The 26,355-nt window shown below is 31.3% G+C and overlaps 2 protein-coding genes across 6 annotated transcripts in view; both read right to left on the bottom strand.

The window, feature by feature from the left end:
* Positions 1–7,577: 7,577 nt before the first annotated feature.
* Positions 7,578–12,565, bottom strand: LOC105257198 (venom allergen 3; the record flags this gene model as incomplete). The annotated part of the gene is made up of 5 exons (XM_020029345.1): positions 7,578–7,687; positions 8,938–9,206; positions 11,515–11,650; positions 12,170–12,254; positions 12,344–12,565. Coding segments are annotated over 5 exons (822 nt in total), but the record flags the coding sequence as incomplete, so codon positions are not given.
* LOC105257199 overlaps positions 12,432–26,355 on the bottom strand; it is a 33,554-nt gene continuing 19,630 nt past the window's right edge. For 2 of the 5 annotated variants that reach the window (XM_025411561.1, XM_011267662.3), the window contains 7 exons: positions 26,142–26,303; positions 25,535–25,732; positions 24,981–25,090; positions 23,552–23,898; positions 23,160–23,414; positions 17,223–17,535; positions 15,627–16,257 (listed from right to left, as the gene is read on the bottom strand). In XM_025411561.1, coding sequence (XP_025267346.1) covers positions 16,086–16,257; positions 17,223–17,535; positions 23,160–23,414; positions 23,552–23,898; positions 24,981–25,090; positions 25,535–25,732; positions 26,142–26,303 — 1,557 coding nt within the window. In that variant the 3' untranslated portion in view covers positions 15,627–16,085. Of the gene's footprint in view, positions 12,515–14,908; positions 15,421–15,626; positions 16,258–17,222; positions 17,536–23,159; positions 23,415–23,551; positions 23,899–24,980; positions 25,091–25,534; positions 25,733–26,141; positions 26,304–26,355 lie in introns of those variants that run through there. The other 3 variants (XR_003123220.1, XR_003123219.1, XM_025411560.1) reach the window with 3 other exon arrangements.

Here is a 26,355-nt window from a genome sequence, read left to right as displayed (position 1 = left end):
AAGGTCGACAATGTTCGTCCTGGATTCCCGACCTGGATTGGAACGAGCCAGAAAAAGTGAGTAATCTTGATTCCAGGGGAAACGCGGTCTCGACGCAGATTCATTGCGTAAAGTCGATCAAGAGTTATCCGTTCAATCCCGCCACGAGCGGGATTTGCTGCTGCGAGCTGGAGCAGAAAGTGGAAGACAGCGATGGATTTATAAAGGGATACTTAGAGTTCTGATTGTCCCTCAAGTTGTTATACGTGAATTTGTAATTATTTGTAATTATTTTTTTTGAAACTTTATAATTATTAATAAAAAGGGCATTTGATAAAAATTTTAATGTAAAAAATTCATTTTATAGAATTTATAAATATAGTTTTTGCTTTGCTCTGTTCGTTGAACGGATATAAAGATGGACAAATTGAGAATCTTTAAACGTCATTTCACTTACTAGGCGTCTCTAAAGCGCTAAATCCGTCATTTGTTGAAGACACGCGGTTTATCCCAAGAAAATGATTTCTGCAATTAGTTTTGTATCGCTTAGCGTGGCTTGGCGAAAGGGGATTAAAGCTGCCGTAAGAGTGTGGCTAGAAGATAGCTTTTATAACACGATTATCTCATGCCTCTAGGTACAGGAAGCTTTAACATTGTTAAAGGAAGAGCTCAAAGGGACCTATTACACGCTCGGAACATTAGACAAACAGATTCGGCAACAATTACTGGACAATTATTTTCTATTTAACTAAAGCAAGGACAAGCAGTTTCTAAAAGCAACGAACCAAATTTCGACCATCGAATAAGCTTTCTAATACCATAATGCATGACGGAAATTAATAGTAGTTTGTTCTCTTCCTGGTTTGTGTTCGAAATTAATGTCGACGTGTGCGCAATTCAACTCTGGATTAAAACGCATAAACAAAAATGATCTTACGCCTTGTATCTTTACGGTCGGAATCGAATGGCGCCTCGAGTGTACTCAATTTATGTTAAATGCAAAGCTAAGAGCCAACTTCGACGACCAACATTATACGGGGTCAAACTTTGATCCGACTTGCTTTCGTTAAAACATTCAATTACAATGTCTTAAGTTCCTTCAGCCGGCTCGAAAACATTAATCCCGGTAAGCTGAATGCTCCAAATCGTACGAAGGCTTATGTTAAAACGAAGATTAAATCAAAACTTTAAGAGAGATTAATCCAAGTTGTATATGGAAATAAGCAAACAAAAAAAACGGTTATTATATGACAGCAAACATTTCTATTTCTTCCGCAAACTACGACATGCATTTTTAAGCAGCTTTCTAAGTAGAATTTTTCGCGTTCATTATACATTTAAGTTACATATCCTTCAAGATACGTCTGCGTAAAGAAACTTCTACGATGTAATGTCTTATACATACGTTAAATAGAGTACAACAAGGGCGGTGAGTAGCTGATTAAATGAATTTGCATTAATGATTTTCGTCACGATGGGCTCTCGAAGATCCCTTCGCCCCTAGGATTAGGGAGTTAAAAGGGTTAGAGAGTATTACGGGGCTTAGTATTACGCTTAGACGGGTGTGGCGTGTGGTGCTTGCAGAGAATTTTCGGGGAAAGATAAAACCGAATGTTCCGCTAAATACTTTTCTTTTTTATAAATAACCTCGAAATTTCGTTTGCAAAATGCATACAGCATTTCGAATTATTGATTTGTCACCGCGAGAAATTAGAACGCGATAGTATTTTTTGTTTCCTCCCGAAATTTTCCTCAATGGTTTTTTTTTCATTTCTATGATTAATTAAAACAGATAGATTTAAAATATAGATATCATGAAATAATTCCAGTTATATGTTTTAAAAGCTCTTTAAGCAAAAGAGATAAAACGAATTATCGTCTCAATTAAAAAAAAAAGTGTTCGCTCTTTACCGTTTGCCAAACAAAGGATCCCCGAGCGCCCTTTTCCACGTTTACGCATGTCGCATTTGCCGTTATACTTAATTAACAGCATCATAACTCTGTCGGGTTTCCCCTTCCGCTCCTTTCTCCTCACCTTCTCCGCATTTGACATTGTCGCTAATATTAATTAAATGTACAATATACAGGAATATACGATTTCGCCATAGGACAGATTTAATTGCGTGCTTTGTTTCTTCTACCGATTGCATATCTCTTGTTTCTTTTTCCATTTGCTACATGCAACGATTACCAGCGCTACCTGCTTGTTATTCACGAATAATCGGAGAATCATAGTCGGATTTATTTTTTCCTTTTAATAGAGAGATTCATTTCACTGACTGAATCAATGCAGACTATCCTTTGAACTACACTAATAGATTAAAGTACATCCGGGCTTCTCATTTATTAATTAGACTTTAATATAATACATATTTTGTATGTGTTATATTAAAGTCTAATTAATAAGCGTATTATATTATTTGTCATTTCGTGCATTTCTATTAAAAGGAAATAAAAATAATATTATTTTTATTTATTATACTGTACTAACTTTATATAATTTAATGATATTTTACTGCTACTTTGATAATTAACGAATTTAAAGTGTTTATTTAATTTGATATTTAATGCTTGATATTTAATTTTGATATTCGTCAGTTTTATAACATTTTTAATAACTAAATTCAATAAACATTCACAATCTATTAATAAGACAACGAAATGCAAATTGAGAAACCTTTAAGAGAGATATTTATAAAATATAAGCGAGATTAGAGCAAGTTTAATCTTAAGATACATTTGCGTGATACTTTGAGATAAAGTGACTTACTCCACATTTCGAGCATTTAATGTAATTATACGAAGAAATAATAAATTAAATTGTAAGAAATCAGAGAAAAAGTTTCTAACTTTTGGAATATATTGCGATATAATACGTCTAAACTTAAAATAAAGCTCTTAGTTAAAGGTTAAATGTTATATCTTCTTATGATCTATCAATTATCTCTTCCGTAATGTACACGATTTATTACAATATTTATATCGAATACAATAATAGCAACAGTAGCAACATAAAAGCAGTAGCAACATAAAAATATCTTCAACAACGCTAAAGACGACACGACGTAGTAGGAAACCTTTCGCGATTAAAGAAGAACAGCTTTTCGTTGAAAAGTTCAAGGTATATAAAAACCACTGCGTTCTTTTGTATCACGCTATTCTTTCTTTTCACTCCAGGCAGAGGGATATTTTTTTTAACGAGGGAAAAACTTTTCTTGTCTGTGGAGCAATATAGGGAGGATCACATGCGTCTGATATCAATGGAACGAAGCGGTAACCTCGTGGCGGTACGAGAGACTCGTTAAAGCGGTCCAAGAAATCGGGAAGAAATTGGAATTCCTGCGGAAACACTCGGGCTTTCTCACATTCTGCCCTACGAATCTTGGTATGACTATCCGAACCTCCGTGCACGTTCACCTGCTGAAATTGAACGCGGATTATCGGTGATTCGAAAAGATCGCGGCCATGTACTCTTCAAGTGAGAACGCGACGATTCTATAGGAAGAGTCCGATCAGCTGATCAGACGAATGAAATATTATTTGATGGATATAGAAGAGAGAGACCAAATTATTGCATTTTATAAAATCCATATGATAAATTTATATTTATAAAACATTACTCGCCAAATGTTTAAATCTTAACTTGAAATTTTTTCCCGTAAAGTCCTATTTCATGATTGTATCAATTAGTAAGTTTTGCAATTGATAAAAATACAAATGAATAAGAATAAAAAGAATAAAAAAAAGAGCTAAAAAACTTAATTTATAAAAAAGTTTAATTATAATTCCGCTAACAATAAGTATATATAAAAAGAAAATGAGTTATTAGAGAAGCATATTTTTTTATACGCAGATGTTTTTAGATATTGACATTATAAAGAATCAAGGAACGAGGGATAAGCACGAAAAGAGCGTAGGTGGCATTCACGACGTCAGCAATAGCGTTAGGGATTGAAAAAGTTCTTTTTGAAATGAAATATATTGTTGTGATATGGATCAAACTAGGAAAGCAGGTGGAAAAAATGTGTCATGATTCTTTTTTATTAATAGCATATAACACATGTGTTACGCGCGCCATTTATATTTCAGCTGTTTTATTATTTTAGTTATATCAGAATTATATAATAATTTAACATTTAATTTTATTATAATAATATATTAAATGTCAAATTATTTAATAATATACATTTAATAATATTAATAATAATATTAAATATTAAAAGATATATTACAATTATTTTTTATAAATATAATTTTTTAATCATTTTTATATTTAATTAAATATGTAAAAAGTTTCTATAATAATAATTTTTATTACACTTTTCATTAACTATAAAATTCTTTAATACGTAACATCATATTATACATAGACATATTTTTATGTAACATACGCAAGAATTTGAAAAAGCTAATCAGTAATTTTAGGCAGATACTGTCATGATATACGAAAAAGAGTTATAAGGGTCTGGGCAAACGTTGAAATAACGTATAGGTGTGACTATTTACATAGTAAAATGTCGTTTTATAACGACAGAATGTCCAGCGTTACCAAAGCTACGATTGATCAGATCTTTTTATACATTCATCTCTTTTAAAATAAAATGATTTATCTGAGAGAGAGATGTCTTTTTTTCTACCATATTATACTGTAACACTATACTGTCTTTTCCTGATATGTTTCATCGCCTATATTATTGATTTACACACTCAAATATAAATCAAATAGATTTATGTAATCGCGCTTATCATATTTATATATTTCTCACTCTTAGCTCTTATAAAGATGAGGTCATTCGTTGTTTCGCTGACATTGAGAATCGCCTTTTCTGATAAATCTAATATCCAAATATTTCAAAAAGCAGAACTGGCGTAAATCTTTTCTTTCGCCATGCAATTTTTGCTTTTTCATCCTTCGCTTTCATCTTTTTGCTCGTCTATGTCACATTCACTTGTATTACCCTGATCATCGCCATCAATAGTAATAGTCCTCTTCCTCTCACTTCGGCTGACGTTGGAATTCCTTTCCCCTATTCTCTGCACTAGCTTCTTTATCTCGTCGCACGGTTCCTTGATATTTTTCCACCTTATTTCAAAGATAGTTTTGGGAGAAATCAAGAGTAATGCTTTACACTTACCTGTTTCTATCAGACATTTTTTCCATCCTCGCGAAAACCGAAAATACATTGCTCGACTTGCAAAACAGATTTCTGTCACAGCAGGAATTTATGATAAAAATTTATTAAAAAATGTTTGTGTTAAATGAATAAATGCCATAGGATTAAAATCATTTTTAATCAAAATGATTGCTCCGAATTACGGTATCTCGATTTAGGATACCGAAACTGAATTCTGTTTTTTCGTGAACAAAACTATTGTCATAATACGAAACACAATAAATGAATATGAACAATGGATATAAAATGTAAATCGACTTATCGTTGCAGAGAATGAGAGATCTTTAAATTTTTATGGCACACTCAAGAATCTAATATCAATAGACAACTAGATCAATAAATGCCTAGGAATTCAAAATTGAAATATTTCCAACCTTTGTGCAAACGTTTTCTCATTGATTTTTGTTATTTAACTTTTGCTCCACTTTTAAACAGCTATCTTTGAATCTCTTATAAAATTCATTTATCTCTTATTATAGACAAACAAGAATAAATTGATTAATGATATTTATGTACGTAAGAATACTATGATACTTTTTCTTCTTTTGGTGCTTGTAAAAAAATAACGTGTAAAAGTTTCTTCTCGCAAATAATTTTACTGTTAATATTTTACTAACAATATTATTGAGGAGTTTCGCAAAATGCTTCTGAGAGAGAGAGAGAGAGAGAGAGAGAGAGAGAGAGAGAGAGAGAGAGACAGAATGTGTGTGTGTATAAAGTAGAAATAAATTTATTCCAATTCGGGAATACTTTTCAAGAGTTTAAAATAATCGACTTGTTCTATATTTCGATTTTGTTCGTGGGATAAAATTTATATTTCTTAAAAGAAAGAAAGAAAAGCAGAATAATAAATAACTTGCGACACATTTTTTCCTAGCTATTTTATATGTCTTGAATTCATGCTTGATTTCATTTTCTTATTCTTACGTAAACGGCGTATTTGATAATTTTTAGAAGTAATCCAAAGCTACAAAATTTATTAAAATTTCACAATTCTGTCTTCCCTTCTTATTCAAGGAAAAAATTATTTGCCTATCTTAATTAATAGATTGTATTCGTTAATAAATGTACGTATAAAGAATTTTACAAGTTCTTGCTGCAAATTCATTCCACTTTGAACTGTTGTTACAGCATATTTTATATTTTTCCTTGTTCATTTGAGATTTTTTCATGTAATCCTTCTTAATGTATTTTTTTATCTCTTTTCAGAAAAGAAATTATTTAAAATCAAATTTGCAATTTAAATTTTTTAGCAGTTTAATAAGTTAAAATAATTCATTCGATTTTTGATTCATTTATTTGAGATATCAAAATATTAGATAAAAGCAACGCTGAGGATTAAAAACAATGGAATATATAATATTCACAAAAGTTGCAGCTTACTAAAATATTAAAATTACTAAAGTTTGCTTTATTAAAATCACGCAACTTCGTTCTCGGGACGTGAGAATTAGAAACATAATAATAATTAATGTATTTTATTATAAAATCCAATTCATTTCAAACAAAAATAAACTTTAGTTCTCAAATTAGATTTGAAATGAATAAAAGTTGAATAATTATATTTCATTTATTATTATATTAGTCGATAAAATCCCCATAGTCAATTTCATAATGCGATATATTTGCACATGTGTGTGTGTCTACCGCATTTCCATAATTTATAAACTGATAACTGTTAAATCAGTGGCTACAATTGTTACTGACAATTTTAACAATTTACTCGTGGTTATAGCAGTAATGTTATATTTACTCGGATTACGCTGACATTATTGCGTATTCAAATGTACACTGTGTGCATTGTAATTTAGATACATCTAACATCTGATATCATTATGCGTAAGCTGTAAATACATACACACACATAATAGTTCAATATTTTGATTATCTTAAAATGATGTTTAGTCACGCTTATCTGCAATACAATGGCAATTGCGTCGTTAAATATAACAGTAATAATAGCTGATTCAGAGAAACAGCACAAACGATAGAGGTGGTATGATTGTTTATCTGCCTGTTTCTCACTTGAAATCTTCGACTTGATTTTCTCAGAAATGACATATTCTGATCTTGATGATTTACTATTTCTAAATAAAATAATAAATATAAAATAGAAAAGATCTTAGAATTAATATCAGAATAATATTTCAATGTTCATTCGTATCTTTTACTTTTAATTTATCTGTCTTTTTATCGTAAATGATATAAAACCATCTGCGTCTCTATATAAATAATAATTTTTTTGTACCTTGCCGTCCAACCTTTCATTTCAGAAGAGAATGTTCATATCTCCCAAGATATACGTATACATATATTTATTTACGAGATCATTTTTCGGAAGAATATGCTACGTGCGAAGAATAAAAATGTCGAAATTATTATGAAACGATCGATATGTCCCTGCTGATAATATTAATCCATTTATCATTCTTGTGTCAGATCCTCGATGTTCACAAAAGCATGAATAATCGCTATACCATATGATGAGAACGATGTTGATCGTTCAAAAAAGTAGCTATCATTCTTTTTATATTCTAATAAAGCAAGATTACTCAGCATTAATTTTAATATTGTCATCATTTTGAGGTTGTCTGCCGAGAGTGAATATGAAAATATTGATTTACATTGACGCTTAATATAACGTCATGATTTATTTAAATGGTTTCATCTGGTTTCATCTAATTGACTAATATTATCAACGCGAGAAAAGAGATATACAATAATGAAGAATAACAACTTTGTTTCCTTAATCTTGATCGCGCGTAAACTACAGATATATATAAAATTGTATATGCAAAAAATTTAAAATAAAGAGATAATTTAATTAACACATAATAATACTTAAAATTTTGATATTGATATAAAAAGTACAGCAAAATGCTGTAGAAAATATTTCTCATAAAAAAGTCTAATAAAAATAGAACACATTCATTAGACGTCTTGTTTTCGTCTCTTTTGAGACGAAAACAAGACGTCTGATAAATCTCTTTTAAACTATTTTTCAAAATTACATAGCCATGAGCTTGTCCAATAAAGTTAAAAAAAAATAAGTATGTATATAAAAATATGATTACAAAAATACGGATCGGGAGATAGGTCAGCAGACATTAACGGCGAGAAAAAGATTTTCCACTTTTACCGACAAAGGTAATCTCTTTACACAAAAGTGCCTCCGGCATCTGAGACTCAGGAACACCGATAAAGATAAACGAGCTTTCGTGCTTAAGGATTAACCGAGTGATCGCGTGTCCCGTAACGATCGATGAAGCGACGAATCAACGAAGAAGAGCCGGCTAAGTGTTCGGTTGCTAAGTAAGTAGTAACGAACGTACATGAACGGACAACGTGACGGCGGTGAATGCCCCTCACGTTGTTACTCAAGATTTGCAAGCAAACCACATATGGCTGCTTGTCCACAGAGTAACAAATGAGAGATCATTAGTTTGTGTTAACATTATTATAAACTTTGCAAGATATCTTACAAGTATCTAACCAGCTTGATGCGCTTGAATATATTTGCAATGCTATAAATTTAACAGTAGAATCTATAGCTATTTATCTTATATATTATCGTGCATGTAATTTGATTCAAAGTAAATAAGTTTAAGGGATCTAAATAATATACATATATAATTATATGTATACGTGTTATTTATCTTCCATTTTAAATCTCTCTCTCTTAATTCTTATATAATTATTTCCTCTTTTCTTCTAAATTAATCTTAACATTTTATTTAAAAAATAAAATCAGAATATGCAAGTTCTTTTGAGAGTTTATACTTACTACAAAGGAATTGGTAACGGTCGCTGGGGAAGGTCCCGGATGGGCATAGACCAGGTCGGCCGAGCTTGTAGAGCTGCTGGGGCGCGGTGCGATCGACAGGTCCGTAATTACACACGAGTACCTCGACCCGATTCCCAAACCCGCCGGTTGCCGCGGTCTTGTTCAAGTCGAGCGTGTAAATCGCGCGGCCGCAACCAACGTAAATGAACGTCGCCGATGCGAGGGGAATATAAGAGGAGAGTTGCCACGCGCTAGAGTAGTTCACTAGTCTGAAAGGTACGATTATCTGGACTAAATGAAGGCGGATGGTCGGCAGCCTTTAGATCTCCCTCCATTGATGCAACTTGAATTCAAATTAGGATGGGGAAAGCTTTTCATAATTTGAAATGTTCACGCAACTCTCGAAAAATAAAGTGTGTCTTATAGATTTATCTTGAAAGTTGTAAATGAAAATTATTAATCAAATTTTACGAAAGACATAGTTCTTATTTTTGTCGAATATGTATAATAATTCCAAGAGATTTTGTGTGCCTACGGAGAGTATTATAAAAGTTTTGTGTCTAAATTATATATTTTTCCTTTTTTTTTCTCATTTTGAACCCAGCAAACCAAAATATTGCAGCTACATTGCCGTAACATTGCTGCAATGTTATAATATTGCCGCAATATTGCTGCAATATTCTGTGTTTGCTGGGAAATAATTAATATTTTCTGGATTTTCCTATCTATCTATCTATCTATCTATCTATCTATCTATCTATTTATATATACAATTTTTTTATCTCTATAGATTTATTCAAATAAATTTATTTAAATAAATTTAAATAAATCATAACGTTATATTATAGATATACATAAAAAAGAGAGAGAGAGAAAGAGATAACATAACATGTCTCTTCTTGTACAGTTCTTTCAAATGACTTTACAGGGTTAAAGCTCGAAGCTGATATTGTATCATATTTTTATGTATCCTATAGGAAATTGAAACTTTTTTTCCTATCAGATCGGAATAAAAAAAAGACAGCAGCAACTCATAGCTGCTGGGAGATCCATGTATACCGGACTATCGACGAGTAATTTGAGTCGATACAATAGCACTCTCGATTTCCAATTTACCGAGAGAATACGCGATTTTGATTGTTCCCAGCGACAGAAGAAGAACACCACCCGCTGTTCCTCTATTTCCACTCCCTGTTCCATAGAATCGATCTTCGGTCATTTTCTCTGACGGTCAAGTCGTTTCATTTCTCTCCTTTCCTCTAACCTTCTCCCTAGTGGCTTTAGAAAGATAAAGACGAGCGACAGCGACGAGGTATCAAAAGAAGCCAATAGCATACATCAAAATATGAAAACTTAGATATTTTTATAGAAAATTATAAAAATATTAATTTAATAAATTTAATAAAAATTTAATAAATTTAGATTTTATCTACATGTATGTATGTATAATCTATTGATATTTTTTCTGCTAAATGTAAAAAGGAAAGCGTAAAAGGAAGTGAAAAGAAATATCCTTAATATTATAGGATAAGAAAGTTAAGTCCAATGTATTTACATCACGAAATTTATATGTATCCATATGTTCCATTATTATAAGTAAAAATTTTATAAATCCCTCTACATTTAAGATTTGTATATGTTGAAGGGAAATAAAGATACATATGGATATATATTTAAAATTTTCTTTCATTATTTATTTTTTTATTTATCATATTCTTGTTTTCAAATTTTAATTTTAAACCAAGAGAGGGAGAGAGGAGGGAGGGAAAGAGGCATCGCTCGGGGCTCAGATGCATCTAAAACCAGTACTGAGTCTCATGAGACTACCGCGATCGCGGGCAATAGCAGAAACGAGGGTGGATACGTGGGATGAAATAGAGGATCGCGAAAAGGCGAGAGGGAGGCGAAGGGAAGTGAAGAATAGAGCCGCAAACCTTCCCCCGAAATTTGGGACCGAGTTAGCTGTGTCTACACACCGAATCGAACATCGGCCATTCACAAAGGAGTGCTAGAGTCTCTCGGCACAAAGGAGTCGTTCCGATCAACTCGGCTTGGGCTATTGTACCTTCCTCTCGACGGCATCGCGATTCGTGCACGCGTTACCATCGACCTACATACGCGGGCCTGAAGGAAACTGCGCGTATATGCCGATTCTGTCGCGCGATTTGCATATATAAGGTGTTCCATACCTAGCCAGCCATCTTTCGCTTTCTTATAATGTGACCTTCGACCGATTTGGAGTGAAATTTTTTCTTAGACCGTCAAAAGAAGCAGTACAGTTAAGTAATTGAAAAAAGGGCTTTCCGCGCTTTTGCTTTAGGAATTAAAAGTGCAAAGAGATAATGGAACTCTTCCTCTTTAATTTTAAGTAAAAACTTATTTTATCATAGATTCTTAATTCAAGAATTGGTCAAGAAGATATTTATTGTTAAGAATCGAGAACTTGCGACAAATGATAAATGATCTTCTCTCGACGTTTTCGCCAAAGAGAAATTGGTCAAAAGATCCATCTAAGTGAAAGATGGCTAGGTACGGGACATCCTGTATGTACACTGTGCGCACACTTTCGAGTTTTACCCGATTTCCGCGTTGTCGAAGTCCTCCACCTCGTCGTACCATGACGTAATATGAAAGTGAATTCTTTCTCTACTCGTACCATATCCCACGCTGTCCATGTTGAGTACGTTCACATTCTGCCATACTCCAAATCGTTCTGCAACGAGCGACTCGTTTCAATAAGGCATCCGTATGCACTCCGCGACATTGGTAGAGTAATCATTCTAAGAACGGTTATAACAAGGTTCGCTCATCGTGTTCCCTGTCTAATAAAAAAATCTAATAAAATCTTGGCTTTTTTTTCGTAATTTTGCAAATATCGAAATTGCTGTAATTTGATTTCAAAAAAAGTTTCGACATTTTAGATTCAAGAAAATATCGTGTCCTTAATATTTCTTATTATCGAAAATACAGTCAGTTTGCACCAAGCATTATTAGCGTCAAAATCTGCGAGCTCCGACTAAACTCTGGTCAAAATCCGCTCCATTAGAAAATTAGAGGATTCTCAGCTTTATGTACATAATGCAACGCATACATGCGCATGTTTCAATGGCCGCATCGATAGAACAATTTCGCGTCTGCACGGGTTATTGGATATTGAAAAATAACGGCGCGACGAGAGAGTGAGAGGGAGGGAGCGGATGAAAAATGAGATATATCCGTTGGAGTTACTTGCCAATGTCTCGGCACTGATCCTTCTCGAAGAGCTTGCACTGCAACGCCCATCTACGCGCTATAACGGCGAGCTCGTCGTCCCACATCTGTCGAAACAAATGACGCTTCAGATGCCGTCTCCGCCATCCCCGGGATAAATGATTAAATATCGCGCGTGTTCCGTCGATTTTTCTACCAATTCCATCATGGTCCTCGCGGCAGGCTGCGGCCCAGGGTTTCCGCGGCTCTCCTTCCCGCTCGCTATAGCGACCCGATAAAAATTATGACTGTCGAGCACGGTTTCGATATCCTCCCCGTCGAGATCGTTATACTCCATATCGATGCAATCCTCACTCTTGCAATCGGACTGCGCAGAAATGAGTAGCGATTGTAAAATGATAATTCTTTCGTTACGAGAGAGAGTTTAATTTCAATTTCGTCTGATGATGTGAGAAAGTTTGAATTTGTATCAATGACTTTACTTTTTTTTTCTTATCATTTCTTTTTTGTTATTTACTATTTTTTACCCCTATGACTGCGAATTTATTTATGTAGTCTAAATTTACTTTTTAATTGCACTGAGAATCCAAAAAAAGGATCGAATTTTATTTATGTTTCACATGATCTTATATTTATATTAATTTTATATTTATAACAAAATACGAATTTTATCTATTGCGCTTGGCTCTTGTGATCTTTTATCTCGATTTCTCGATTATATCTTACAGGATTATTTTAATAAAACGATTAGAATGAAATATCTGGATGTCGAATATAGTATCGGCATGTTTTGTCACGACTTTGAATATTGATTTATGAATAGAATATTCAATATTGGATATTGCATATTAACTTGCTATTTTAATCGATCGAATGTAGTTTACATGTATGCAATATTACCCAAGCAGTTTCTATAAATATTTACAGGGAACATGCACATGGTGTGATTGGGACAAACACGACAATAATTTTTGTCCTCACGGCCGCGCGTCGATAATATCTTTCCTTTCACCTCGTCGTCGCCATCGCCGTAACGCGCGAGGAAGAATAACAGACAGAGGGTGCGAACTGTCATCCCCGGATCGAACTTCATCATCGTCAACGCCATCGCCGCCGCCGCGAAATTGGCCGCGCGCGTCAGCTGCAATTGCGCTTCAGCTGCGCGCCAGGCTTAATCGCGAGTCTTTCTTCTTTTTTTTCCTCGCGCCAGTTGCCCAACTTCAAACCGCGCGAATCAATTTAGCGACTTCGACAGTTCAGAGATGCCTGAATTGGTAGGGAAATTTATCGCGCAACGGAACGGAAATTCATATCGCCTCCACGCGAATCGAGCCTGCTGATTTTGCGCTTGATCGATGCGCGAACCGGAAACGAGACGTATATACCTAAGCAACGCATCGCGCAAACTATTTCAATTCCGCATTTATTACGGGACCGAGAATTCGTGGCTGCGTGTAAAGAAAACGAAATCGCTGCCCCCTGATAAATTGTCTCGTGGGCGGACCCACTCGGCACAGGTCGATATTTTTATTTGCTTGCGTGGCACATTGCTTTATATCCGAATTTATTTATCCTCTCTTCTCCTTCCTTCCGCATTGCGAAATATTGCGGTGGTTGTATTTCGTGTCGTTTAATTCGCGTATCTGATCGATTTAAGCTCGTATGGTATTTTTGAAATCTTCGCCATATGATAATCATGTGTGTGTATTTTAATTAATATTAATAAAATACTCAATAATATATGTATATGTAATATTGTATGTAATATAATATCACAAATATACAATTCATAGAAATTAATATTGAGCAATTGAGAGAAATAAAGCATATGTATAAATTGGATGTAAAATCTGTAGCAAAATGAAAGTAATAGTGAAAAGCAAAAATTCAAAAAAATATATATATAAAATATAATAACGATTCTCCTCTCTAACTATATAAGGTATAATTCTGGGTGGAACAATTTTGTAGCGTTTATTCCCCCCCTAAGTGCGATTCATAAAGCTTTCGATAGTAATTTTGGCATAGCGGGTTGAAATTTGTTTGTTCGATCGTTCCCCCCGTGGGAGATGTTATAACGTGTAAACGTGCTTGTTCGGCAACTTCGTTGCTTCTGCCGTGTCGTGTGCTGCGCGTGTTTTCATTTCGCGAGAGCCGAAGCCGCCTCTCATATCATTACTGTTTCAATACGCATGGGAGATAAGAACTCCGCAAGTTCCGTCGCGGCGAGACTGCCTAACATTTCGCCATCTCTTCTCTTGCCGTATCTCTATATCGCGACAATAGGTAGAGATTGTCGACGAAATTAATGTATGGTAGCTATAGCGAACTATACTTGCGAGAGTGAATCGGATTTTCAATCAAACGCTCTTCTCTCGAACATTTTAATCAATTGAACTACTGTCTATCCGTAGTTTTCCTAAAAATTCTTCTTTTCTCAACAATTAAATATATATAAATAAATATAAAATATTTCTATAATACTCTTTCACACATGTGAAAGTTGTATGCAACACAAAAAGGGCAAATTTTGGGAGCGTAGACTACATGACGCGTTTAACGACATTGTAAATTTACTTAACGTTTTAACGTAAAACGGTATGCATATGCGACAACTCGATTTTACAAGGGTTGATTGTTTTGTCAGTAACGCAATTTACATTTCCGAGTAATGGCATGTCAAACATTTTGATTAAAACGAAAAGCAGCATATGGGCAATGAAACACGCGAAAGAAATTAAAATTAATCTGAAGAATTTCAAATTAATAATGCGCACTTGAAAATAGTTTATTTCATATATAATATGTTTCATGTACACAAATAGTATCCGTATGCACAAGTATATACACAATGATTTCAACAGATTTGCAGATATTTTTGCCTTTAGCGAATGTGTTTAATTTTCAATTTCAAGATATTTTTGCTTTTGGCAATGCGTTTAATCTTCGATAATTATAATATCTAAAATGTTAATTATGCACAAGAATCGGATAAGTAAGAAACCAGTTAATAATTATTATCAGCGAGAATATGACTATTGTCGCACAATATTGCAGCTTATAACTTGCCGAATGTTTTAATTGCATAATTGGCGAATCGTGTAAGAGATCTAAAATCTGGAATCTCCTTCAAAGTTGGAAATATCTTCTAAAGCAGACGAAAAGATACATTGCCTGCGCTACACAGAATTGTCTGTATCTTTGAGAAATTCCTTAGCGGCTCATTTAATAGATATGCACACATGGATATGAAAATCTCTCATCGTGCAATCCCTATAGAAATTACGTAACGGTAAGTTAACATTGCTTGGTCCCTGGCATGTGTGTGTGTGTGTGTTTGCTTTAATAATTATCATACGGAAGCCTGTCACTTAATGGCATGTCGGCCACAATAAGAGACGCGATGCGCGAGCAAGATTAAGTAAATTATATTAGCAGTACTTAACATATAATACTGCCGTATATGCAAATCGATCGTATGTATTACAAACTGTTTATTTCGCTTGTAAAAGATCTTTTCTTCTTAAGCTCTTTTTTATATTAAGCATCATGCGGTATCGGCGAAAAAACTAATTTATGTAACATTAAATTGTGTTTCAAAATTTCCTTTGGAAAAATAGTGAGCCAGTCTCTTATGTACGTGAGAAGTTATTGCTGATTAATTTTTTAATTTTAATTCTAATGCATTCTTATAATTATTTATAAAGTGTTATTTGCATATCTTCGACTAATGATTGTTTATATATTCAGAGTGTAACTTCTGGGTTACTAAACCAAAATCACGCATATTAGTTTTAAGCTTTTAGAACTGAACTTACGCAATTTTTGAAATAAGTTCGAGCTTGAAGCTTCCTTACGCACGATCATCCATGTGTACGATCCGATGCCGGTCACATCGGCGTCGTAATCAGTGCAGCGCAAAATATCATAAAGTCATATTAAGGACTATCCGGTGCGTTATCCCTCCAAGCCAATATTGTGTTCATGTCGGTAATGCCACGCGTGCTCCATGGCTCGAGCGGATCCGAGGACGACGTCGGTGGTGAGGCCGCCTTATTCTGCTCAATCGATTCCCTTCTCCTCGGCTCCTCTATTTCCTTAGGTGATACTCTATGCATGCGTTAAAAAGAGATGCCGACTAATTTGGAATACAATCAATCGGTCGCTGATATCAAGCTCTAAGGTGTTTTACTACAGATATTTTTTAAGCTATATATTTCTTTAATCTACATTTTTTTTTAGCAAAAAACATTAAATGACATCAATTATCGTATCTTATTCCATTTTTTCTCTTTCAAATTTTGAATATTATATATGTATATTTGTAATTATATGTGTATTAATTAATTCAATGGATATGTAATAAACTTTAAATGAAAAATCTATTTATATATATAATTTATTTACTTTAATTGAGTAGCATAATATATTTTTTTACTGAAACTATAAATGCAAGGAAATCTTTGTTAAAGTAAAATCTGCAATATGTACATGATAGTTTTATCCTGTATAACGCCAATGCGATGAGATGATTATTAGACAGAATTTAATTAAAATTTTATTAAAATCATATCAGTTAATGCAACGTGCTGATCGTTATTTATTTAAAAGATATAGATTTTTCTCTCTTTCTCTCTCTTTTACTATCGACTTTTGTATATTACATTATCGATATAAATATCGATTCAATAAATATCGTGACTTTCAGCTTTAATTATATAAAATCTATCTAATTGATAAAAAGGCTATAAATTTATTCACTGCTTATTGAAAATAAATGAAATCGTTTATAAGTTCTCAAATATTTTTAAAATCGCATCTTTTATTTTTATTTATGTTTAATTAGATAAAAAAGTATTTCTCATGTTAGCTTTGAAAAATTGAAATGTAAAATAGAATATATGAAGCTTTTTATGTCTTTTTCTGATCCTCATTTAAATTTTTCTCGCAAAAAATATTCTAAAAATTCTATAAAAATATTCGATTCGTATTTAATTTCATTATAATTTATATATATCACGAAAGTATTAGAAAATATTGTAATTTATTATCGACCATGAATAAAAGATTGTTACCTGTTCTTGGCTGTTTTCGGTCGACGCTTTTGAATTTTATCGGGTGGCTTGAGTGGAATGCTACCATTCTGCTGGATTTCCGATTTAATTGTTTCCATGGGAGTTTTTTGACCTTCAGTTTCGACATGATTTATCGATCTTTCTTCCGGATCGTTGAATAATGGTCGATATCGTTGATTTCGTTCAATTGATATAGTGGACGAAGAACTGTCGCCATCATCATCACGATGTGGCCGTTTTGATGTAGTTATGAACCTGTTATTCGCAGATTTTATCCTTCGAAGACGAGCTTCAGTGCCTAATAAATTATCCCCTGTAAACAATGGACATAATTTCTTTTGGTTAATACAAGATTTACAGATGTACATAAGTTCATTGAAGTTTTTCACATTCTTGGATCGAAAATTTAAAACTTATTACTATAAAGAGGTTTTTACATAAAAATACAAAGATATTAGGAATTATGTGCTACAGTAATAGAAATACTGAAACTATATTAAAATTTTAGTAAAAAACGCTAAACTTTATTATGCATTTATCAAAAGGAGATTTGATTTACAATTAAAATTTATTTCAAAATGTATTTATCTATATTCCTCTATTATTCTCTTACTCTTAATTTTGTATAAATACATTTTGTTATTATGTTCTCTTTTATTTTGTATTATATAATTTATAATTTAAATTTTATATTTACATAAAAGAAAATTGAAACTGTATTTTTAATTTTTCATTAATATGATTTTATTGCAATATTATTTATTAAATATATATTTAATTAAAAATAAATTCTCGTTTTTTTATAAATGCAAAGTAAAATTTTTTATAACAAATATTAACAAATATTTTTTCATAAAGTGAAAGAGGGGAATGATCACAAACATTTCAAAATATATTCAGCACTATTTCGGTTAAATAAAGTTCTTTGATATTTGATTCTTAGCAAATTATTTTTTTCTCTATCCTAGCGTTCTAGTATTATATAGTATTTGCATTACTTAACTCAAAACGCAAAGACGGACGCCAGAAATTATAGCATAAGCATGCATGAGTAAGAATTTCAGGTTAAATGAAACTCTTTTGAAACTTAATTCATGGTAATATATTCTTCCTTTTATCGTGAGAAATCTTAAAGAGTGCCACGATATCAACATTTTTTTTATATAAAACGTTGGAGTAACGATGAGAAATCTTCAATCGTGTAAATTTACACATGAATAAGAATTTCGAATTAAACGCACTCTTTTCAGATTTTCATTGTTGCTAAATCATATTTTTTTCTATCTTAAAAGATCTTAAATTGACAGTACTTGCCTCATAGGATATAAAACATAAAGATGACTATCAGAAATTTTCAATCATACGATAATAGTTTTGGAAATTTTATAATTGGTGTATATTTTTTACTATCTTTTAGAAAGATTATTTTAATTAAAATATTAACGTCTAATCATTTTGCTCACGTTTTTCTATATATTTGTACATGACAATCATCAGAAGACTTTCGATTCTTTTTTAATTTTTCTTATTTTACACAAGGTATATATATAACATTTACTAATATTTTAATTGTATTATAAATATAAATATATATATATATATATATATATAAATATATATATATATAAATATATATATATATATATATATATATATATATATATTTAAAGTATATTTTAAAATAAAATTTAAAATATTTTATATATATTATATTTCATAATAGTGTCAAATAGATTATTATTTCGAGATAAACAAATACTTAATTTCACGAGGAAGAAATAATGAATTAAATAAATTATATGCTTACCCCGCGATTGCTCCATTGTGGCTCGATGTTTCCCTGCGTTTTACTTTCTTTTCTAGCTGCTCTTTTACTGTTTCTTCATGACACTCACTCGCGAGAACACTTTTAATTACGATCATGCTCGTAGAACACAGATCGCGCGACACATTGTACGGCACTTCCGACACATTAATTACACGAGACGCGTATTTTATTTATTATATCGTGACAAGAGAACAACGCGTATAAAAACTACGATCTGTGCTCGACACTCAAAATTTGCGTAGCCAGATTAACCCGCTGCTCGCAACATTTTATTGTTAACAAATATATGCTCTTGTTTTAAAACGACTAAAACGATCTTGTATTAAAATAGAAATGCACAATATACGAGTTTATGAATTAAAGATAAATGTTCGTAGAATGCAAAACGAAAATATTCTCGCTTTATTGACTGCTCATACGATAAATTTCGATAAAATAAATCACGTACGCATTTTAACCAATAATCGATGTACGTACATATAAAAGACGTCAAAAAAAGTTTTGTTATCTGATTGATAAATTTTAAATTAATTAAAAACATTATGTATTTTTAGTACCGCGCATGTATATAATTAAACGTGACTGGATACGGAGTTAGAGTACATTTTGTTCTTAGAATGTTTCGTTAATAATTGATAAATTTTGATAACGATAACTTTATTCCTCACGTATGATATGACACGAGTTGAATTAATAAGCTAATTAAGACGGGAATCGTTAGAAAATAGAGGAATAATGCGATGAAATACGAAGCGACTTGTGCCGCCTCCTACTCACCCGAGTATCGCTGCCCGAATGTAAACAAAGCCGCGAAATGTAAACAATAGCGCATTATACACTGAGAAACGAAGGCCAAATACCGCATAGTAAACAATATTTGTTGTAACAGCGAAATATTTAACACATTACACTACATATTACACTAGATATATGTACCTATGTGAAATATCGTCTTTAAATTTCAAATTAATCATTAATAAACTATTGATATATTATTTTTAATTACTTTGTTCGCTCGATCTTGCGATTTGTGTATTATTGAACAATTTTATATAATTTTTATACAATTCAAAAGTAATTATCAAAATGCTTCTAAATCAACGAAAAATGCGAGATACATTCGAATTTAAATATATTTTGGGAAGTAATTATATTATTATCAATAAATTCCGCATTCAAATTTTAATTTATAATTTCTGTTCCTTATTACTTCGATATTTATTTCAAGTTAATAAATCGCGAGGAAGATATGCTTTGAAAGAGATAAATAACTGTATAATATGCTTACAGGTATACTTACGAATCGTCAATCGCGAGAGTTAATTAATTACGAAGGGACGTTAATCTGTAATTGTTATCTAAATATCGTACTTAACATCATCCGATACTTTATCGTATTATGAAGAATAAATGATGATACACGAGCATCTCTTGTCATGTAATTAATCTCATGAATAACAAATATTAAATTATTATTAAATAATATAATTAAATTAAACATACATTATTAATTATAATTAATAATACATCATAATAAATTGCTTATTCTATTTGCAATAGATTTATTTAAAGTAAGTTTTGAAGTAATAGAGGATAGAATTTTTACGAATTGTTTGATTTGTGAAATTTTGATATGCTAATTATTTCATTAAATGTTTGAATGTTGAAAAGGTATAAATATGTAAAAATTTTTATAATACTTCTTTAAATATATTTTCGAATGTATCTTGCTAAATAAAGGAAAAATACGACGAATGTTAAAATACCTGGATGAAATATTGAGTAACTCATACCGCTGCTTATTTGCTCGACTCTCGTCGTCCGAATGATAGAAAAACTATGAAATGTAAATAATAGCGCGTTATACACTGTGAAAAATAAAAGCTAAATATTGTATACATACTGTGACATTCGTCCTTTGTTATACTCGCGGAACGAATTAACTCAACTCACATATTGTCATATGATATCAAGATGATATTATCGTGTCATTAAAAATTTATTATTTATATATGTATATATATTAATAAATCAGTCATTAATAAAATATCCTAACAACAAGCATATAATGTGTCGATTCGGAATCAAAGGACATTTGATTTATAGACGATGCAATAATAAAGTAAATAAATGTATAATTTATGTGTGTGTGTGTGTGTGTGCGTGTGCGTGTGTATCAATCGTATAGCAAAACTATTTGTACACGCACCGGCATGAATGGTGTACATATTTGTCATACAGAATGTTATATGTAAATTTTGGCTTCATGTAGAAATATATATATATATATATATATATATATATATATATATATATGTATATGTATATTTCCTTACATTTACATTTTAATATAGAAATATAATTTTCTTAAAACAAGAGCGTATATTACTATTTAATAAAATTGTTGCAGTTATATCAAGCTGGCCGTGCAATTTTCAAATGCCAAGCTTCGTGAAGCGTAATTTTGTGGAAACACAATTTCTACGTTGTTTCTTCGTCGTGATAATAAATAAAATACGCGACACATGCGATTAATGTCAGGAATATAAAGTGCTGCGCAATCGTCGTCTTGTGCTGATTAGTGCGGGCGCGATCGTAATTAATGTGTTTTCGCGAGTGAGTGTAAGTGCCATGAAGGAGTAACAGAGGATAAGCAAGAGAGGGGAAGCTTTAAGGAAGATCAGACAACAGCGAAACAACCATAAGGTAAGCAATTTATAACTTACTTAGCTTATTATTTGTTACTCATAAAATTAATTACTCGTTTATCTCAAATATATCAGCAATAATGATAAATTTGATCAGGTATATCAGATATATAAAATATAATTGTATAAAACAAATCATTGCAAAAAAATCAAGTTTTTTCAGCAATTATCAGTATATAAATATACAGAATAATATGAAGGAAACAATTAACATACTAATATTTCCAACACATTAAATAACTTTTCTAAAGAAATGATAAAAGTATACAAGCATATAAAATTATTTAAAATTCACATTCGTGCATGTATAATATAGTGATTAAAAATTCCTGAAAGAAAAAGAGAAAGAAAGAAGTTTTCCTGTAATTCGTATTAAAAAGAGCAAATATATACATGACACATACAGAGCAAATATATACATAACACTCTTTAAGATTTCCTAGATAAAAAAGAAATAATTTACTAAGCCTCAGAGTTTTAAAAAGTTCCATTTAGATGAAATATTCGCGTACGCTTAAATGAATTCCTAAAAATTCAGACTTTTTACATTTCATATAAAAATATTAAAGGATTTTATCTTAATTTATAAATTGTATAATTATATAATAACTCGAGACTATATTTATCTATAATTATATAATAACTCGAGACTATATTTATCTAAAATTAATTGAATATGTGTAAATAATAATTACTATTATTGAGTAGATTGAGTTAATCAGAAATTGAAAATTCAGTTTTATTTTTCTTTATGCTGCAAACAAAATTATAATGAATATACGTAATATATAATGAATATATGTTATATAAGATTATTAACGTAAGAACAAATATCTTTATGCGAAATCTAAAGTAAGAAGATAACAAAATAAAAATACATAAATATAATTTAATGATAAGATTAAGATTAATCTTAATTAAGATATTATTTCTCTATGAATATAAAATCAAATTTTATTCAATACTTAATTTTTATTGTAATTTTATAGTTTTTTATGTAGAGATAAGAATGTCTTTTTATCTGAATTTGTATACTTTATTTTAAAATCATATATAATATTATTATTTTAGGCAAAGAATTTCTGTTCCCATTATAGTTTATACAGCCATTTCTATAGATACTTCATAATAGAATTTTAACTCCAAATTTTTACTCCAAGCATATTTCAAACTTCAACTATATAAAACTTATAATTAAAAATTATCATGAAATTTATAAAACAATTACTATAAAATTATTATTAATAATTATAGACAAAATAGCATTTCCAAAAATATATAAATTATTTAAAATGTAAATAACCTAAAATACAATTAATAAATATCTAAAAAATTGAAAACTTGAGAGAATTATATAAGTCATTTTTGAATTTTAATAATAAAAATTAATTTCTTACTTACCACCGACATCGTTATCACTAGATTCCATAAAGTATTGCTTCTTAACGATGAATTTCTCAGTGATCGGCGGAGGAATCATAGCAAAATGTGCGAGAATTTGTGGATCAATTGCAGTTTTCACCGAAGCTTCACTGGCAGCTAGAGCAGACTTCGCTATTTGTAGTAAGATTTCGTAATTTGTCGTAGTCTCAGAAGCGATGGCTAGTTCCAAAAATGGATCTTCGAACTCCATAGATGCTTCGAGCGCTTTTGTTTCTATATATTTAATATTTATTATTTAATTACATACACAAACTCATAAAAATTATGAATTTTAAATATACTTATAATTTATTCTTATTATCAGAATATTTGCAGAAGTAAAATCAACAAAAAATTTTGTCCATACTTACGGTTCGTATTTTTTAAATTCATCGCTTCCACATCCTTCACGGGACCAATGGAATTATCGATTAAATCCGTAAGACCTAACAATTTAGTTGGCTCCCCAATAGGCTGTTTATGTGGTTGGACATTCGTCACTGTTTCTGGATTATTCTGGGTCGTTTTCATCTGATCGTTGGGAATGGCTTTCGATTGTGTCGTTTTTGTTTGTTTCGCATCGATATTGGTGGGTATGCCTTCTGTCGCCGCGGATAAGTCAAAGTCATGTGCAAAGGCCATTACGTCCAAAGCTGCGGTTAGTGCATCACCAAAACCTGCAGTAACTGCCGACACTTGCGGTTGGCCAGCATTGGGACTATAATACACGTGAAATTATTGCGCAGCCACAATGTTCCATGAACGGATTGATATATCATGAAAATTGATTGTCACGTATTTATTCAAGACTTATTATCAAAAAATCACTATAATACTTATGTATACATTATACTATAATACTTATTATAATATTAATTTTAATAAATATATATATATATATATATATATTAAAATTAATATTATAATAACCATTATAGTTTTTGAAAACATAATCCAATTTTATTGACTTATAATTAATTAAATAAACATGAGATGTTCGAAATCGCAATTTAATTTGCCAGCTAAGATGTTTTCATAGAGTATACAATGATCGATGTTTCGAAGAACTAATTCTTTGTTATTGAATAGATATACGATCTATTCATCTTACATCCTGCTACATAAGAATTATGTAACGCATCATGCGCATCGAGCTTCATAAATATGTAATAGAATCGAGATACGGTCACGTTCGCGCCGCGTTATTACGTAGAAGCACAGAGCCAATCCATGAAGGACTCCGATGTTTCTAAACGCTGGCGACGTTAGCTATGTCCGGATTGCACATGACATGCTCGACGGAATTACGAGGTGATAAAAAGTATCGTCTGAACACTGTTTCTCTGACATAGTGACTCATCCAGCGCAAGGGCAATCATAAATCTATACGCTGCAGGTTGCGAACGGTCGGGACACAACATCAATCAGTAATTAAAATAAATTTTCATTCTTATCGTGGAATTAATAATTAAATAATTAATAAGTAATGAATAAATAATTATTATATGAAAAGTAAAAAACATACTATAATGAAAAAAAATCAAAGGATCAAGAAAAAACATATTATTTTAAATTTTTATCAGTAATAATATAACATAAATAAATATATATAATTTGTATAATTATAATAATAAAAATGTACGTTATAATTAATAATTTTAGCAAAATTGAGATATATAAGAAACGAAATAATAAAACAACATATATATTTTCAAAAAAATAAAAAGATAATATTATGAAATATGGATAACTCTCTAAAAAGAAATAAGATATGATGAGATGCAATGAAAGTATCATTACCTGACTCGTACAGGAGTAGAGAAGGACTCACGACCCCACATTATATGTCGAAGCTCCTCCCCAGTCATCCCTCGTTTTCTCAGTTCGTTTATCGTAACTTTTCCGACTCGCTGCAAAAGTACGATATATAAAGCGAAGAGATAAAATTAAAACGATTTGTCATGTTGTTTTTATAGATAGAAATGGACACTTGAAAAGTAATTTTAACAATCATTACACATGAACGACGATTAATTAATACTTCACATACAACATTAGCGATATTCAAATAATGACAGTTTTCATTTGGTGAATTATTAAATCTATTAATTTTTAACCTATCTTGGGGTAAATATTTCGCGTAGTTATTCTATTGTGACAAAATTTATTACATCGTAGCAAAATTCGATGCGTGCATTTTACGAGAGTCGATACCAGAACCTATATCAGTTGAATGGGATGCCGATAAATAAATTCTGACGCTTGATGCACGGGTGTGAAATAAATCTTGTATACGCATCGCCGGCGTGCATATGTACGAAAAAAAGAAGAATAAATATAAGTAAATAAATCACCTTCCAATTAGCTACGGCGCCCTTACGCTGCTTCGCTTTGGTTTTCGATTTACTTTTAATAACGAGCACGCCTCTTTGCTCCGAAGCAGGATTGTTTGGATCGTCGCCGGGTCCTAGCTTGATGCTGTATTCTTGCAGATAATTATGAGCGTCTTTTTGCGATACGGCACGTTCCAGAGACACCACTATTTTTGCCCACTTGATGTAAAAAAAATGATATGTATTTAATTGAACAGACGAATGCAAGATTTATTTATGTGATCTATGTGTATATTCATATTTATATTCATATTTATATTTATATTCATATCATAGTTATGCGGCTCAAGATTATTATTAAGCATGAAGTAGCTAACAATAAAATTCGCAAATATTTCACAATTTTTATTCTACATTATTATTTTCATAAATTGATCCGATACAGCATGAATTTCCTTCGAATTTAATATTTAATATCGATAATGCTTTTGATGGTATTATATTCGGAAATTTGCATCGTATTGGAAAATTGTTTCGAAATTATCTAACATTTAAGAAAATAATCCGGAACATAAATATCTTCATAGATACTAAATTTTTAAAAATTGTGAATTATTTTAATACAAACCTGCTTAACGAATTCTTTCTCGCTTTGCTCGATAACATGTGCGTACGTATTACCCATCATGGCAATCAACATGTTAAGTAGCAGAATGGGCACAAGCACCATAAAAATCGCGAAGACGGTTTTGCTCAAGTTGGGATAGATCGTGTTATTCAATTCCGCATACTGCAATACACACGGATATAAGTATAATAGGATAAATACAACGCAACAACAA

The sequence above is a fragment of the Camponotus floridanus genome, unplaced genomic scaffold (genome assembly GCF_003227725.1).
Source record: "Camponotus floridanus strain SB8 unplaced genomic scaffold, Cflo_v7.5 scaffold4, whole genome shotgun sequence".
Taxonomy (NCBI): Eukaryota; Metazoa; Arthropoda; class Insecta; order Hymenoptera; family Formicidae; genus Camponotus; species Camponotus floridanus.
This window is presented reverse-complemented; position numbering and strand designations above follow the sequence as displayed.